The sequence below is a fragment of the Sciurus carolinensis genome, chromosome 18, assembly GCF_902686445.1.
Source record: "Sciurus carolinensis chromosome 18, mSciCar1.2, whole genome shotgun sequence".
NCBI classification, from domain to species: Eukaryota; Metazoa; Chordata; class Mammalia; order Rodentia; family Sciuridae; genus Sciurus; species Sciurus carolinensis.
The window spans coordinates 10047661-10062972 of NC_062230.1; the positions used below are offsets into that span (position 1 = coordinate 10047661).

At 40.9% G+C, this 15312-nt stretch overlaps 1 protein-coding gene across 2 annotated transcripts in view; it reads right to left on the minus strand.

The window, feature by feature from the left end:
* The window catches only part of Lmtk2 (lemur tyrosine kinase 2), an 88879-nt gene extending 78457 nt beyond the window's left edge, over nucleotides 1-10422 (minus strand). The window contains exon 1 of one of the 2 annotated variants that reach the window (XM_047533361.1): nucleotides 10025-10422. In XM_047533361.1, coding sequence (XP_047389317.1) covers nucleotides 10025-10106 — 82 coding nt within the window. In that variant the 5' untranslated portion in view covers nucleotides 10107-10422. Of the gene's footprint in view, nucleotides 1-10018 lie in introns of both variants that reach the window. The other variant, XM_047533360.1, reaches the window with a different exon arrangement.
* Nucleotides 10423-15312: the final 4890 nt, after the last annotated feature.

The following is a 15312-nucleotide window of genomic DNA, read 5'->3' on the forward strand; positions in this document are numbered from 1 at the left end:
AGCCTACCAAGTGCCTATGTGGCTAACACTGGTGATCAGATCTTTTATCAAAGTTAATTTTATTTTCCTTAAAGAAAACTAAGTTAAATGACAGATTTCTGAATTGTACTGCTACAACAGTCCTCTGGTAAAGATCCCAGGGACTATTTTGGTAAGTTTGTTATTTTTCAGTGCCTTACTAGCAATCAGTGTATGGGTGTTGCATTTTAATAACAGTCTGAAGTAAAAGTCAAGTGAGCCTCTGCTCAGTAACTGACAGGCTGTAACCTTGGGAGAGAACAGTTGCTGCCTACAAAGACCAACTGCCAGGCAGGTAGGAAGAGGAATCTTCTTTTCAAAGAAGCACAAGTATGATTTATTGAGGTTCTAAGGAAGAATATACAATGTGTGTAAGACTTGAAACAAATTTAGCAGCTATTTTTTTTTTTTCTTTTCTTTTTAAGATGGGGTCTTGGGCTGGGGAAGATAGCTCAGCTGGTAGAGTGCTTGCCTCGTAAGCACAAGGCCCTGAGTTCGATCCCTAGTACTGCAAAAAAAAAAAAAAAAAAAGATGGGGTCTGACAATGTTGCCCAAGTTGGTCTCAAACTCCTGGGCTCAAGCAATCCTCCTACCTCCGCCTCCCAAGGACCTGGGTCCACAGGCACTCATGACTGCACCCAATTTTAGCAGCTAATTTGGAAGATGCCCAAGAGATCACAATACTTAAGTTTTGCAATAAAAAGCTAAAACTACAAAATTTTACAATTACTAGTTGGTTAAAACACATAATTTAAATGTGCAAAATGACTGCAAACTCATCCTCCTTTCTTTTCTAAGTCCAAGATGCCATAGAGATGTACTTCACATAATTAAAGATTGTAGCCAGGAGTGGTGGTGCATGCCTGTAATCCCAGCAACTCAGGAAGCTGAGGCAGAAGGATTCAAGTTCAAGGCCAGCCTCAGCAACTTAGCAAGACCCTATCTCAAAATAAAAATAAAAAGGACTGGGGATATAGTTCAGTGGTACAGTGTCCCTGGGTTCAACCCCTACTACTGAAAACAACAACAACAAAAAAGTTACAATTACAGTGTGTCAAACTCAAGTCTCCTCATCCACATAGCAAAAGTAGTCCCTATTAAGGGAATGGACTTTGAACAGGAATTTGAAGGGGGAAAAGATATGTCCTTTAAAATTGAACTGCAGTCATTTAACTTAAATAAGAGCAACCTCTCTCACAAAACAGTATCATAGATGCTTATAACTAAATTCTCCCACTCAAGGTATACATGTTGCTAAGAGTGTACTACAGTACGAGCCTATGATGTTCTCAAACTCAACTGATTATATGATCATTACAATGTAGCAGTAGTTTCAGAGATAAATGGTTCACTTAGCTCATCATCAGAATATTTCACACATCAAATCATCCCTATTGAAAAACAGGCCACAAATTCTAGGCTATATCAAAATAAACTAACTGAGAAAAATAAACATTTTAAAGCAAAATGTTAACAACATATCCTGGGGGTTGGGGGACCCTGTCAGTTACTATATAGATGAAGAGTCAGGGGATAGTTAAAGATGTTGCTGTGTTACACCTGCTCTAACTTGACTTCCTGAAAAGTGCAAGGCCACCCTGACTCAAGCTGCAGAGGACTGATGCCTGGCAGGTCTATGCCAGGAGGTCCCCAGTCCACAGTGCCATGATCTGACTGTCAAGCTCCGAGCTTCCAGTTTTTACTAATTATACAGGATAGTTATAAAATGTACAGAGGCTGTTATCCATATCAACTTCCGGAGATCAAGTTGAGTTAAAAAAAGGAGTTACTTAGAGGTTATAGCACCCCTGCTTTTCAGGGAAGACTCTTCAGAACAATGTCTAGATACAGTGACCAGCACTGGAGATTGGATCTCTTCAGAACTTTAAAATTTAATTTTTTCTCCTCCCTTGAATCTCCTTAATTACACCAGTCAGCAGATTTCTATTAAATAAACATGATTTTGTATCTAGAAAACTAAGCATTTGTGTTGCAGAGGGGTGGGAGCAGAAATAACCAGAAGAAAACTCTGATTCAGGTGGTTAGTCTGAGTTCCCGTGTCTATACTTCTACAAATACCTAGGAAATCCTGATCCTGATGCAAGCAATCCTGTTTTATAAAAACAACTTTCTTCCTGAAATAGTTACAACTGAACTGATGGGGGTCGGGAGAGACACGCACAGGGGATTTACATCAAAACAAAAGAGTCCTTTCTGGCAGTGGTAAGGGTACAGGTGAAACCAGACTGACCATAAATTTAAAACTGCTGATGCTGGACAAAGGGGACATGAAGATTCACTATTTACTTTATTAATATATGTTTGACATTTTTCATAATAAAAATGAAACGATAAGCTCTAGAAACAGATGGAAGCAAGTCCACAGACCTCTGGGTCCTTCCAGAGTCTTGCCTTTGGACATTTTATCTGAACTTGGAAACAATTAAAGAAGTTGCCTGCAATCCCTTTAAAGGATTCCAGTGTTGAAAGACCTCCTAAAATAATCCTCTCTTGCTAAAGGCCTGGCCAAATAAGTTCCCCTTACATTCTTAAAAATTAGGCTGTTATTGGGAGAGGGTAAATCAAATCTACTTTTACACATCTACTGCTCTAAAAAGAAAAATAAGGTCCTATAAATATCATTATAATGCAGTTAATACCACAAATGTGGCATTTAGAATATTTAAGATGGTATTTAAAAGTTTGCCAGGAAGAGAACATGGGCAGAGTCCTTGCAACTTGTCTGTCTCTAACTGGTTCTTTGTCCCTCCAAAACTGCTCTTCCCCCAACACTAAAGAGTAGACAAGGGAAGTGGAAGATTAAAACTCATATTATTGTAAGTGTCCCAGGAGCAACAAGCAAACCCAGCACCCAGATCTTGGTTTATAATATCCTTCTCCAATCAAATGAACCAGGGGTCCCTGGAGAAATAACTGATTCTAGGGCTGAGGCAGGGAATATACAAATGAGCCTGTCACTCCTTGTAATGCCAGAAAGTAAGGAAGTGCTATTGCAAAAAAAGAAAAAAAGAAAACAGGAGCCAACTGAAAGAGCTCCCAAGGGCCAAGGCTAGTACAATTTGAGCAATAAAATAAATAACACAGTATTGGATTACAAGTCAATAAACATCCATGTGTCCATATTGATATAAATAGATGTGTGCATAAAGAAATAAATGGGGGAAGATAGTCAAATCTCCCATACAGAAGAATTCCAAATCCTTATCTGTAGCTACTTCCCCCTCAGGGTGGAAAGTAACTCGCATGTGCAGTATGCAGATGACAGTTTGGAGAGGGAATAGAAAGTAACTTTACAGTAAGGAAAGCTGACAAATTCCCCCTTCAGCCAGGTGACCAGTGTCAGGTCATGCTGAAAGCATTTAGCAACCTTGACATAATGTGATGAGAAAGGCATTTTATCTTTGTGATCTTCCTTTCAAAACCCATAATCCCCATCTTATCATGAGAAAACATCAAAGAAACCTCAGTGGTGGGACACTACAAAACACCTGATGAATACACCTCAAAACTGTCAAGGTCACCAAAAGCAAGGAACAAACTAGAGGAGCCCAAGGAGACATGACAACTAAACATAATGAGGTATCCTGGAGAAGAAAAAGGACATGAGAAAAACATTAAAGTGAGAACTTTAGTTTATAATAACATATTAATACTGGTGTGACTAATGTACTGCATCAATATAAGATGTTAACAATAGGGGAAACTGGGTGAGAGAAATACAGGGACTCTGTACTATCTCTGCAACTTTTCTGTATATCTAAAGGTAATCTAAAAGCTTATTTTTCTTAAAGACCACCACAAACTTTATTAAAACAAAGACACTCAATAAATGGCCTCATTCCAGATGAAGGACTTGACTAGCTGAAAAGTTAAATCTTCAGGAGAATGAGAGACGCTAATTTCCACCAACCCCTTCTAACACACCTGCGCTATGATGCTTGGGGAAACTCAGTTCTCCAGTACCATCTTCATCATCCTCACTTATAAATTCCAACTGGGTATCTACCACTAGTAACACACCATGAAACACTAGAAATGCCAGTGATACGAGACACCGTCCTTGCAATCCAGATAGAGATTTAAACAAAGACGGAAGCGGTGGTACATGCCTGTAATCCCAGTTACATGGGAGGTTGCAGCAGAAGAATCAGAAGTTCTAGGTCAGCCTGGGCAACTTAGTGAGACCCCCTATTTCAAACTACAAAATAAAAAGGGCTGGGAAGTGTAGCTCAGTGGTAAAGAACTCATGGGTTTAATCCCCAGTACTGAAAAAAAGAAACAATGATAAGAAGTAGTGTTCTATTAAGTACAAGTGGGGGGCTGGGGAGATAGCTTAGTCAGTAGAGTGCTTGCCCTGTAAGCACAAGGCCCTGGGTTCAATCCCCAGCACCCAAAAAAAAAAACAGTTCAAGTGGTAGACTCATACAATGACTCCAAACCCATTTGATCACACAGTCCAACATTAAATTTTCCCTACTTCCATTCCATGTAAATTATCTACAAACCACTAAATATGTTAATGTATCAATATATTGTATATCTGAGTCACATTAGTCAAAATCTTAAAAGGATGAACGAAAATAAATCAAAACCTAAATTGCAAAGTGTTCATCCAGCACCCATGCAATATCTTGTCCCACAGGAAAGACCCTAGAGTTCACCAGGGTAGCAATCTCTAAGGGCTGTGCCACGACACAGAGCTCAGTAGAAAGCTGAGTCTATAAAGAACTTAAAAAAAAAAAAAAAAAAAAAAAAAAAAAAAAAAAAGGATGAAACTGGAGAAGAAAGAAAAGAGACAGGCATTTGCAAATAGGGAGAATATATGCAGAAATGGAGGATGGGAATTTGCACAGAATATTCTGCAAACTATAAGCAGATTAATTTAGCTCTTAAGAAAGTGTCACAGGAGGTGGAGAATGGAAGCAGGAACGAGACACACTAAGCTGATGTGTAGATGCTGTGACCTTCCCTGACCAAAGTGGGGTTAGATATAGGGAGCCAGGGGTTACTGTGGTCACAGGACACTGTTCACACATCTATTTGACCTGATGGAAAGGAAGTCTTTTAAAGTATGAAAACAAACACATATTATATAGTAAAATAAAAATTGCCAAACTTTCTAGATGGGGCAGGGAAAATAAGAGGCACTCACCCCTCTGTCAGGTTTCAGGCACCTGAGACATTTGGCATCAACTGTTCTCACTTTTCCACTTGAATCACAATAAAATCAAGTGAGCTTTGGGATTGCTGCACTGTGCTAACCTTTGCCAAGAAAACATTTTAAAAATACTCAGGTTATTTTTCTGATATGACTGTTTTCTGTGGCAAATAACTGTAATGCCAGGGCATGGTTCCAAGTTAGTCACTTGCCACAATTTTAAAATACCTTGCTTCAATATTTTTGCTCCACAGACATGCTGATTTAACCATATTTCCCCAGCTTTCTCTTAAAATGGTATTTCATATGAGGACTCAAAGAAAAGTTGAGTGGAATCGCAACAATCCTAAATGTGGCAGTCTGTTCCAGACCAGAGATGTTTGTTCAGTTTCTCTCTACAATATTCCTTACCTCTCAGCTGAGTGGCACAAAAATTACAAAGAGTAAAGCACGGCCAGTAGACTGCAAAAGCACTAATTTTAAAGGAAAGAGAAAGAAAAAAACCTTAATCTTCCCAAAGGACATTTTCCCAGGGGAAACATCAGTCCTAGGCAAGTTCTTCCTCAGCCTCACTGCCTTTGGGGATGCTTTATGCAAATATGCAACTGTGTCTGGGATCAAGGAAACTTAGATTGCTCCTGCACTTCGAAGTAAATTAAAACCAGAGACTGTTCACTTGCAAGAGCTTTAGTCATCTTAAGGTTTAGAAACAGGTTTATTATAAAAAAGGAAAACTGATCTAGATCACCCTAAAAATTTACAGCATAGTTCCTCAACATCATATATTTCAAGAAGTAAAAATACCAATTAATATATCATATTTAAATTGACCAGATTTTTTTTATTTCTCTAGAGTCTCCATTCTTCATATACCAAGTTATTCTAAGCCACAAAGACTTTTCAAATCCAGTAAATTGTAGGCATTCCCTGTGAAGTAGCTTAATCTCTGAAGACATACCATCTGCCATTAGTCAATCCTATGACAACCCACCAAATTCACAAAGAAATTTGAAGCAATTAAGAAATCTACATTACCAAGTGCATAATACTAACAGACATGGCCTACCACTGTGACCCTACCCCACCCTCTCAACATCCCTTTTATTGTCAGCCTGGTTTTTAACAGTTGAGTGCTAAGGAGCCAGAAAAGCCCAGGTAACTGGCCCAAGATCTTAAAGTTAGTGAAGTAGAAAGGGAAGACTTTACACCTAGGTCTAACTCCAAAGCCTAAGTTCTTTCTAGGACATCATGTTCCTCCTAGGATTGGTTCACAGATTTACTCTCAACTGCACTGAAAAGTTATATTCTTTTTCTATATCCAGCTACAAGGACTTTTTTAAGGACTCATTTGTTTAACTGTTTCAGAACCCTGGACATCCCTTGTTTACATGACAATGTCTTTTTTATTATATGTACAGTTGTTATCTAAGCGACACAGCCCACAGGGGACAGAGAGGGCCCAAGGACTCTCCGAATTTCAAGAAAATTGCATGAACAAGCAGCACATTGATATCAGCAAAACAGTAGGAATTTGGTAACTTCAGCGCTGATCAGCTACGAAACTGGACAGACTTCCTATTACTGTGCAGTTGGGCATATTTAGTAACACAAAAAATATCACCAAGTAAAAGCAATTATAGCAATCTCAACCTAAATCCAATTTCAAACCTTATAGCCATAAATCCTGAAAAAATTTGCATGGAAAGACTGTTGAAATTTTTATTTCTCAAAAATTGTTAAAATCACGAAAACTCATACTTTAGAAAGTAATTCCTTTACTTTAGAAATCTTTTTCAAGATACCAAGTCTGTTTAAAATGAAAACCCGGGTTTCACAAACTGTGTTTGTGGCTGAGTCCCACCGGCTTCGCAGGCTTCCGTGAGGGCCTTTATCTGGAATTGCTAAAAGCTTCCTCTGTACTCTGTGACCTAATATACCGCAGAACAATAGAAGTGGGCTTCCCTGTCTAACCACTATCCTAATATTAATAAGAAAGTGAGGCTCAGAGGAATGCTTTCATATATACACAGTCTTTCTTTATTTTGAATCCCAATTTATGATGTGAATCCTGGGAATCTTACAAAAGGCACGTCATGTTTTCCAAGAGAAGAATGATTTGATAACCATGATCCGGAGGAAAAGACTGAACTGTAATCTTAGTTTGGTTATTTAACAGTGTGCAGAAAACAGTAGACTTTCTCTCTTTATGTAAGCTTCCTAGTGGGACCAGTAAGGTCTCAATCTACATAACAATAAGAGCCTTGCAGCAGAAATATTGGATTCTCAGAAAAAGAGGCTCCCAGACAGGGGCATAAGGGCATTCCACAGCCATGAAGAGGCCCAAAACAAAGTTCAACCAAGAAATGCCTTCTGGTCTGAGGGTCAAGGGCAATCCACATATTTACACAGTTTTATTATGATTCAATGAGTAAACACCTTTTCAACTTTCAAACCTAGAAATAACTCTGGGTGATGAAGGCACTTTGGATTAATAAACGTCAAATTAAAAGCTGAATTTTAGTTAAATGTCTCATCTGTTTCGTATACAAATAGGTTGACAAAGAATAAAACTCAAGTGTTTTTTTCAACCTATTTGTGATAAGCACGCTTTTGCCACTGTGCCATTAAAGTTTGAACTTTAGAAAGAATATGACCAAGGAAGCAAAAGGCCCTATGCAAAGGATCTATCCTTACTTGAGAAGGTTAGCCCTATCTTGGTTTGGAGAACAGGCCCCGAGATCATCAAAAGCCTGAGAGTTAGGTTTTCATATCTCAGTGCTCTTTTACCTTCCATAAATGTTCAAGAGAGGTTCTTCTTTTCTTAGCCAGAGCTCTCTAATTGGGATTAGCTCAAAGGTTTCTTTATTCTTCTTGGTCTAATAGATTCTCAACCAAGAATCTATACCAGTTACAGGATTAATAACTTCTTCTGGATGGAAAGGCAAACCCCCATAACTATGTTTGTACATCTTTTCTGCAGAATTTAACTCTAGGTACCTGTTATTCATGTACCATACACCTAACCACACACGTTTACTCCAAGGACCAGAAAGAACAATCTCAAAAGTTGCTATAAATCACCAAATACTTCCCTGTGCTTTATTTATGTCAAGATCTGATATTTCTATTTAGGGGTTCATTTTTTCTGATTGCTTTATTCTACAGTAACCTAACAAAACTCAGTTTTTGTAATCCATGCGTGCATAAAATGGTAAAAGAATGGAATAAAAGACATGGGAAGAGGTGTACAGTCAGACATAATTTCATAGGTTCCTATAAAGAATATGTCAAAATACACAAATATTCAATTAAGTGCAAAGTCTTCTGGAAGCTTCTTGAATTCCCTTGACATAAAAATACTTTGTATTCACCATACTACTTCAGTTCTGTGAAGTTCAATATCAACATCCTTAAATATCAACATCACTATCTTTCCATACAATCTTTCATAACTTCCCAGGTAGTTTGAGACTTGTACCTGGGCTGCCTATACACTTTGGACAATATTTTTATGTATCAGAACAAAGAATTCACCTTACAAAGATTTGCTCTAAGGTAATGGCAAACATGTGGTGCTACCTTATACAGTACTAACACTCAAAGGGCACTCAATGGCATATCCTGTATATAGTGTAGCTCTGGAAGCAATTGCATATAGTTTTCACTGAGATTTATCTGAGAAATGTGAATTTACTGGAGGCAGAACTTCCACACTTAGCACCCAATTAACAATATTCTAAAATAACTCCTGAGTCAGGAGTAGTATTCCATTAATCATTATAAGACTTGAGGTAAACTGGAAAAAACACACAAGGGGAGAAATCTAAGACCTGGGTTTGTAGCTCCAACTACAATTTAGCTGTGTCACCTTGGGTAGGTCATTTGACCACCAGGTCATTTGACCACCATTCTTCACCTATAAGATGAAGAAGCCGGACTAAATTTTATTTAAGGTTTCTTCCAACCCTATTTTTTTACCTTATCAAATTTCAATGGCTCCCCACTGCAAAAATAATCAGTACACAACAATCGCAAGTTTGTCTAGATATTTTTCCTTCTTAAAAAAAAAGGGGGGGTGCCCAACTTGAGATGCTTTCTTGGGTTGAAGCTTTATTTAGGATAATAAATCTCCAAAATGAAAACAACATGGAGAAAATGTGGAAGGGGGAATAAAAAGAGAAAAAAGAAAATCACACTGTTAACGCTAAAATAGAAACCTCAATTATCCTTAGGCCAGTTTGTCAATAGTTATTCAAAAGCTGCTACTCTAATCACTGGCTTCCTAAAATAGAAATATTTATCGTTGTTTCCTTCTCATCCCCTGAGATTCATTCCAAATAAAAAGCACAGTGTCTAAAATCAATTTACAACTTCAGAACAAGTTGCAGGGAGGGAAGGAAACTGCACGGCTCGACAAGTCATTTCCATTTATATGATGATAGCTAAGAAACGGTTCTTATAATAAGATGTGAGAAATGCACAAGAGGCAGGTGACATCTGGAAAGGGAACAGAACTGCCATGAAGGGAATAAGCTGGGGACCTTTGGGCAACAGGTCCGAAGCCGCTACCGCAGCCTACCAAAGAGGGGTCGGTGACTGCCACCTCGTCCGCCGCCCTCCCCAGCCCCCACGGCACCGCCTCGCCCCCGCCCCCATCCCACGCCCCTGCGGCAGAAATCTCCCTCATTACTCGCGTCCCGGGGCCTCCTGCCCTCCGCAGGCCCTCTGATACCTCCGCGCCGAGGCAAGACCCTGCCAGCCCGCGGACCCCGCCTCGCCGCAGCGGCTCCGCAGCCCCGCGCCCGCCGCGGCCCGCTCACCTGCACCTGTTTGCGGAAGTGGCGCGGCCCCGGCACTACCGGCGGCCAGGAGTAGCAGTAGCAGCAGTAACGCCGGCGGTCCCGGCATCTCGCCCACGGCGCAGCCCCCCGGGGCCGGCTCTCGGGTCGCCTTCCGTGGGTCGGTCCGCCCGCCAGTCAGTCGGTCCTGCCTCCCTCCGCTGCCTCAGAGACACCCGCGCCGGCTGCTCCTGGGCACACGTTGCTTCGGCCAAACCTCAGCCCGGCTCCTAGTCCGCACCCGCCGCTCCGGCCGCAGAACCATCATCCTTCCCGCCAGCCTGCGCTGCCTGCGCCGCCGCCGCCGCCGCGTCTCAACAGCAGCAACGGCAGCAACCCTGCGGAGCCGCGGGCCCGGGCAGCCGCGCTCCTGCCGCCATGATGGGCTGCATCATGTGACGTAGCGCGGAGGCGGGACGTCGTGATAGACAGCCCAACCAGCCATTCGTCAGTGCATATCGGCCGGGGGGACCCCGCCCCTCACCCTGGAGGAGGTGGCGAGGTGTCCGCCGGTGCGCCCCCTGCAGACGGAGGAGTGCGTGGGCAGCAGGTACTACTGACAATTATTTTAAATTTAAAAAAAACACAGGAAAATATAAAGAAGACCATAAAAATCCACGCAAAATTCATCCTGATTTTCCTCAGTATTTTGTAACACCAAAAAATAGGCCTGGTTTGTTTTCTGCCTTTTTTACTTGTCAGAGCCGTCTTAGGCTTTTCTCCTTAGGTTGACCTACACATCCTCAGCCTTCTGTGAGCTTTGGGCTTTTTATTTAATTCAACAAGAACAGAACGCCTCTCCTCTCAGCACCCACTGACTGAGCTCAAGCTGTTCCCTCTGGCAGGAGAGCCCTTCCTGTCCCCTCTTGTCCACCTGGCAGACACTCTGCCTTTAATCTGTCAAGACTCACCTGAAGTTTGCTTCATGGAGAAAGGCTCCTCACCAATTCCCGGGACGAATAACTGGCATCTACTGGAACTGTGAACCTGGCACTCTCCTATCCCCGCTGCCATGTTTTATTGTTCCTGTGACTGAAAGCTCATTGAGGACAGGAACTATGTCTGATTCAGCTGGGAGATCCCCCAGAGAAGGCACAGGACTTGGCTTGGAATAAGGGTTCTCTAAAGGAATGGTGCCAGGTCTTAGTCCTGGGTGCTAGGGAAGAGCACTCCAAGGTGAGGATGAAGCCATAGTCTGCAAAGAGAATGAAGAAAGTACTTTCTAGTCATGTGTAACACAGAAAAATGCTGGAGAAGCACACGTGGTCCAGTGTGCACAGAAACTGAATTGAATTCTATCAGATAGGACTTTACCAACTGGAAAGGGAGCCTCCCTGATCTCCAAACTCCCCAAAGAAACATCCTAAATGCTAACTGTCAGTGGTGCTAACCCAGAGCAGGACACACAGATAATGCCAGGGGAACATGTGTTGAATGACTGAGGAAAGTCAGTAAACAGGTAAGGAAAGCAATATCTGATGTGTGGCACACCAAGTTAAAAGATCCATGGCTTGGGCTGGGGTTGTGGCTCAGTGGTAGAGCACTTGCCGGGCATGCATGAGGCACTGGGTTCGACCCTCAGCACGACATAAAAATGAATAAATAAAATAAAGGTATTATGTCCATCTACAACTAAAAAAAATTTTTTTTAAAGAGATCCATGGCTTTCTACTGATCTTTCTGTGAGAAAGAGAAGGAAGGCAAAGGTCTAGAAAAGAGACACAATCACTCTCTTGTGCTTCTACGTCTATCTGGAAGCTCTGAGTTTTACATTCAAGGAAGCTGGGGAATGCTCACTCACAGTACGTCCTGGGAAGAGACTGCTTACAGCATTGTTGGCTGGGTGAAGGCCCTGCCTCATAATCCTGTGGTAGTTAATTAAGGTACACCCCAACAACACGTCATTCTACAATCACAAAGCAGGTTTTGTTATTATTTAAGCAAGCCCAAAAGTTTAAAAAAAAAAAAACCCACACAACATTTTCCCCCCTTGTACAGAGCAGGGGTTAAGGTACACATTCTTCCGAGGGTATCTGATGGAAACCTTTACTCCACCACTCACCTCACCATATATACCTTTGCCCTGTATTTCCCTTGAAGACTTCCAGTTATAGATTTTATAAAACAAACAAAATCCTGTTGGCTTTGTTAACTTTCACCCAGGAGTCAGAAAACAGCCTTTAGCACAATTTGGGATTAGATCCCTAAGATAAGAAGTGATACCTTTCAGCATTTCTATAACAGTTCTCACGTGCCTGCAGCTTTTTCCAAATTTTCCTCCCTGCCAAGTCATCACTTGGAAGACCCTCTGGCAGTGTGTGTCCTGCCAGGAAGCTCTGGCAGTGTGTGTCCTTCAGACACTGAAGGTCTATATACTGAAGAATATGGAGTCAGTTTGGTACTGGATTAGCTGTACCCCTGGAATACTTTTAGATACTCTGCACCCAACAAATACTCTAAAGAGTTTACAGAGCTTCACTGGATCAAATGGGGGTATCCTGGAGGGTCCATCTGTGGGGCCCTGGAGGAGGCTGGTTCCAACCAGTGACAGCCAATTATTACATCTTCAGGAGTTTTGCATGTCAATTCTCAAACACAGCCATCATTAAAAATTAGATTTTATAGCCAGGCACAGCAACTTGAAAGACTGAGGCAGGAGAATTACAAATTTGAGGCCAACCTTGGCAACTTAGTGAGACCCTATCTCAAAAAAGAAAAAAAAAAAAAAAAAAGAGGTTAGGGATGTAGTACAGTGGGTTCAATCCCTGGGTTCAATTCCTAGTACCACAGAAAAAATAAATTTTATAAATTTACAATTAAATAAATTATATTAAAAACAAAAATATTGAAGAGAAGTGCTTCCAGAATGGAAAGCAACAGGAATGCTGGCCAATATTGTCAAAATCAGCTTTTCAGAACGCTTGAAATAAGCCAAAGATGTGAAGCAACACAAGTTGACAGTGAGTTTCACAGCATTTTTCACTTGTTCTGTCCCATTTTCTCTCCCCACCTCTACAATAGCCCCGGAAACAAGCAGAATCACCACAATGATAACTGTGAAAACAAGCAGCTTACTGCTACTGGAGTGGGAAGAACAGGTTTGGAACTCCTGCAAAAGCTGTACCCCCAGAGGATGGTTCAACAGCACCCTGGAAAGGCACCATGTTCAAGGCTTGTCTTTATTTGATATGATTCTGAGATTCCTATCCCCAGTTTGTTGAAAATAGTCGGCGGCAATCATTTAACATTGCAGCCGCCTGAGCCAGGAATACCAGTTGGCTGTCAGAAACTTAGAAGAAAAGAATGATATGTTAATAAGGGCTTTGAAAAGCTTTGCCATATTCCTAGAACTCTAGAAAGTCACATGCATGTACAGGGCTGTGAATAGGACCAGGAAGAATATGAGAAGGCCTTCATTGCTCATCCTGGCTAATCTTGCAACTATATGAGCAGAAAATGAAGATAGGGCAAAATTTTAGACTGCAAGAGCATTCCCCTTACCACATAGCACACACACCACACCAGGAGGATGTATTGGTTCAAAGTAGTTGAAGAAATCTCGGTATAATCATTAACTGATCATTAAGCTAACTGAACAGAGACTTGGGTAGCCATATGCAAATTTAAAAAGTAGAGACCTTATATAATTAGTTCAGGAAAGTCACCTTAAAAAGTGAATCGTGGGGCTGGAGATATAACTCAGTTGGTAGAGTGCTTGCTTCACATGCATGAGGCCCTGGGTTCAATCCCCAGCCCCCCCCCCCACACACACACACAAAGTGAATGGTAGAAGCAGCAGCAAAAAAATAAAAAACTGACAGGGAAGGGAAGTATCAGGGAAAACTGATTTCCAGAGCTTCCACCTTATATGATTTAAAATGTCCAGTTCTATACATTGGAGAAAAGATGGCCTCCTCAACAAATGGTGCTGGGAAAACTGGAAATCCATATGTAACAAAATGAAATTAGACCCCTGCATCTCACTCTGCACAAAATGAACTCAAAGTGGATCAAGAACCTTGGCAGTAGACCAGAGACCCTGCCCCTGTTAGAAGAAAAAGAAGCCCCTCTCTTCATGTTGGCTTAGAAACCAAATTCCACAACAGAACTCCTAAAGCACAAGAAGTAAAATCAAGAATCAATAAATAGGATGGTATCAAACTAAATAGCTTCTTCACAGCAAAGGAAACAATCAAGAATGTGAAAAGAGATCCAACAGAATAGGAGAAAATCTTTGCCACCTGCACCTCTCCAGAATGTATAGATAACTCAAAACACTTAGTACAAAAAAAAAAAAAAAAAAACCTAATCAATAAATGGGCAAAGGAACTGAACAGACACTTCACAGAAGAAGAAATACAGTTGGTCAACAAATATTTGAAAAATGTTCAACATCATTAGCAAGTAGAGAAATAAAAATTAAAACTACACTGAGATTCCATCTCACCCCAGTCAGAAGCGCAATTATCAAGATTATAAGTAACAATAAATGTTGGTAAGGATGTGCATACATTGCTGGTGGGACTGCAAATTAGCGCAACTACTCTGGAAAGCAGTATGAAGATTCCTCAGAAAACTTGGAATGGAACCACCATTTGACCCAGTTATCCCACTCCTCAGTTTATACCCAAAGGACTTAAAATCAGCATACTACAGTGATGTTGCCACATCAATGTTCATAGCTGCTCAATTCACAATAGTTAAGCTATGGAACCAACCTAGGTGCTCTTCAACAAATAAATGGATAAAGAAAATGTGGCACATATACACACTGAAATATTACTCAGCCATAAAGAAGAATGAAATTATGAACTTTGCCAGTAAGTGGATGGAACTGAAGACTATAATGCTAAGTGAAATATGCCAATCCCAAAAACCAAAAGCTGAATGTTCTCTCTGATAGGCAGTTGCTTACTCACAATAGGCTGGGGGGAGCAAGGACAGGAGGTTCACCATATAGAACAGAGGGGAGTAAGCAATGGGAATAGGAAAGACAATAGAATGATTGGGTGTCACTTTCCTATGTTTGTATTTGAATACATGACCAGTGTAACTTCACATCATGTACGACCACAAAAATGGAAGTTATGCTCCATATATGTATGATATGTCAAAATACTTTCTACTGTCATGTACAACTAAAAAGAACAAATAAAAATAATAAAAATAAAATGTCCAGTGTTCTGAAAGTTACAAGACACTCAAAAGAAATGGTACAATATGTTCTACATACAGGATGGAAGAAACATTCAGTAACACTAAGGTACATGGTGGCA